The 2,686-nt window shown below is 36.7% G+C and overlaps 1 protein-coding gene across 1 annotated transcript in view; it reads left to right on the forward strand.

Annotated features, from left to right (window-relative positions):
• Window positions 1-2,686, forward strand: part of ASCC3 (activating signal cointegrator 1 complex subunit 3) — a 451,184-nt gene that overhangs the window by 442,958 nt on the left and 5,540 nt on the right. The window contains exon 39 of the mRNA XM_006881191.1: window positions 1,259-1,468. Within this exon, the coding sequence (XP_006881253.1) occupies window positions 1,259-1,468 (210 nt within the window). The remainder of the gene's footprint in view (window positions 1-1,258; window positions 1,469-2,686) is intronic.

Raw genomic sequence — 2,686 nt, forward strand, 5'->3', positions numbered from 1 at the left:
TGTTGTTGTTATCAAATCATTTCCTACTCTTGTTGACTGTATATGCCATAGAACTGTGTCATAGAATTTTCAAGCCTGTGACTTTTCAGAAGCAGATCAGCAAGCCTGCCTTCCTCTGCGTGGACTCAACCTCCCAAATTTTGGCTAAGAGTCAAGTGCTTAGCTATTTACAGCAACACATAGACAATAAAAGAAACGAAACCATTGTTTATCAAGTCAATTCTGACTCATAACAATCACATATGTTGCAAAATAGGACTACTCTAAGAATTTCATGCCTTTAATCTTGATGGATTAAAAACTAGACCTTTCTTTACACAGTAGTAAAAGGCTAACCTTTCTATGAGTAGTCAGGCTAAAACTGCGTCACTCAAGAATCTGCATATTTCTGTGTGGTCAATATCTCGAAGAGGTTTACAGTAAAGGGATCACACATTTACCTAATTGTTGTTGTTAGGTGCAATCAAGTCAAGTACAACGCATAGCAACCCTATAAACAACATTATCTCTGACACACTTGAGCCCATTGCTACAATCACTGCATCAATCCATCTTATTGATCATCTTCCCTTCTTTCATTGGCCTTCCACCTTTCCAAACAATGTCCAAGCCTCTCCTAGAAACAGTCCCAAAGTATGAAAGACAAAACTTCACTATCCTTGCTCCATAGAACATTCTAGCAGCGTTTTTTCCAAGACATGTATGTCTTATTTGTTCTTTTGGAAGTCCGTGAAATATTCAGTATTCTTCTTCAGCGCTACAATTCAAAGGCATCAGTTCTTCTTCAGTCATCCGTGTTCATCCGTGTTCCCAGCTCACAGGTGCATAGCAGGTAACTGAAAAGGCCATGGCCTGAATCACCCACACCTTAGTCTTTAAACTGGCATCATTTCTCATGACATAATTTACCTACAATACCCCTTCTTTAGTTAATTTTCATGACTTTAAAGAATTTAAAATATACTATTTCTACATACAGAGACTCATAAGAAGTATAAATAAAACTTATATTTGAACAAACACTGAAATTTTAACAAAAATCTGTGAATTATATCAATGTCAGCATGTTTTCAATCTGATACCAATGGAGGAGACTTGGAAAATAGTACACGGAATTTCACTGTAGTATTTCTTAAAACTTCATCTGAATTTAGAGTTATCTCAACATTTACAGGTTGTTTGTTATAAAAATGCACACTTTCTTAATTGAGCACTGAATTTTACATTAAACGTTCTTTTTTTTTTTTCTTTTATTCAGGCGTGGAATTTCTTATCTCACTTGCCAGTGATAAATGTCAGCATGAGTATTAAAGGCTGGTGGAATGACTCAGTTGAAGGACAGAATGAACTGTCTATTCCAACTCTAGTTTCAGACAAACGAGATGACAACAAATGGATCAAATTGCATGCTGACCAAGAGTATGTGCTTCAAGTCAGCTTGCAGAAAGTCCACATTGGATTCCACAAGGTATAGTATTTGGTTTCTATTCTCACATACTTCACACTAGACACCAGCATGCACCACCACACATATCTTTTCTATGACTCTCATGTGTCCGTGTCATTCATGAATCCTGCTTTCTCAACCGGCTTTAGGCAACAGCAGTTAGTCTTTAGACATTAGTTCTTTGCCTGTGCCGTTTTTTTCTATTCCAGATTATTCAACTCATGTAATAAACTGTTGACCCAAACTGTGTTCCCAATGACACCTACAAACCCAGTGCAGCAGACTTTCCAAGAGGGCCTTTTAAGGTATAGATCTACCCAGGTGGCCTAGATCCAAAAGTCAGTGCGAGCTCACAAAAGCTTTACTTTTATCAGGCACACAGAATTATTTTTTTAAGGCATTTAAGTTTGAGGAAAAACATTTATGCTTGGAGTCCACACTGGGCTAGAGTCAAATGACATTGAAGCTTAACCACTTAGTCAGTTTTATGAATTTGAGTAAGTCAGTAAGTTTTTCAAAGCCTCGATTGTCTGAGCAAATGAGCCACCTGCTTGCTTCTGCTATTGTAATGCATCTGAAAAAGCTTTGTCAATGTTCATGCAAGCAAAAATGTATAATACTTGTGTTTTAAATTGCTATAGTCTTTTGCCTCTAACACTAAAATTAATTATTTGATTCTCTAAGAATCTGAGTACAAAGCACTTAGGTAGATTCATGTTTTGGTATCATGACAACTGAAATTTTTAAAAAGTCTTTTTTTGCCCAGTAGATTGAGGAACTTTTTCCTATCTAGGATAAGCCCTTGTTGGTGAGATCTGAGTGGCCTTGGTAGTTCTCTGTTTAAAGCACTACTGCTAATAACCAAAACGTCTACCATCTGTTCTGTGGAAGAAAGATGGGGCAGTCTAACTGTGTAAGATTTACAGCCTTGGAAAACCTAGAATCAGTTCTGCTCTGGCATATAGGGTCATTATAAGTTTGAATTGATTTGACAGCAGTGGATGTGAGGTGGTTTTTTTTTTATTAGTATGCTTGTGTTTCATTTGTATCATTTCCTCTATTTCCACACACAAAATGATTAGCAACTTTATGTTACCATGATACTGTTGCTCTGAGTCCCAGTCATCTGTTTTTTATCTCTTAAAAATCAGTAATTAAAAATAAATCAATAATTCAAAACAGCTGTGAGATACCATCTCACCCCAGCAACAATAGCAAAGTTTAGCAGGGCAGCAAACA

This window comes from Elephantulus edwardii, unplaced genomic scaffold (genome assembly GCF_000299155.1).
Source record: "Elephantulus edwardii isolate Elephantulus edwardi_28Jun2011 unplaced genomic scaffold, EleEdw1.0 scaffold00013, whole genome shotgun sequence".
Lineage (NCBI taxonomy): Eukaryota > Metazoa > Chordata > Mammalia > Macroscelidea > Macroscelididae > Elephantulus > Elephantulus edwardii.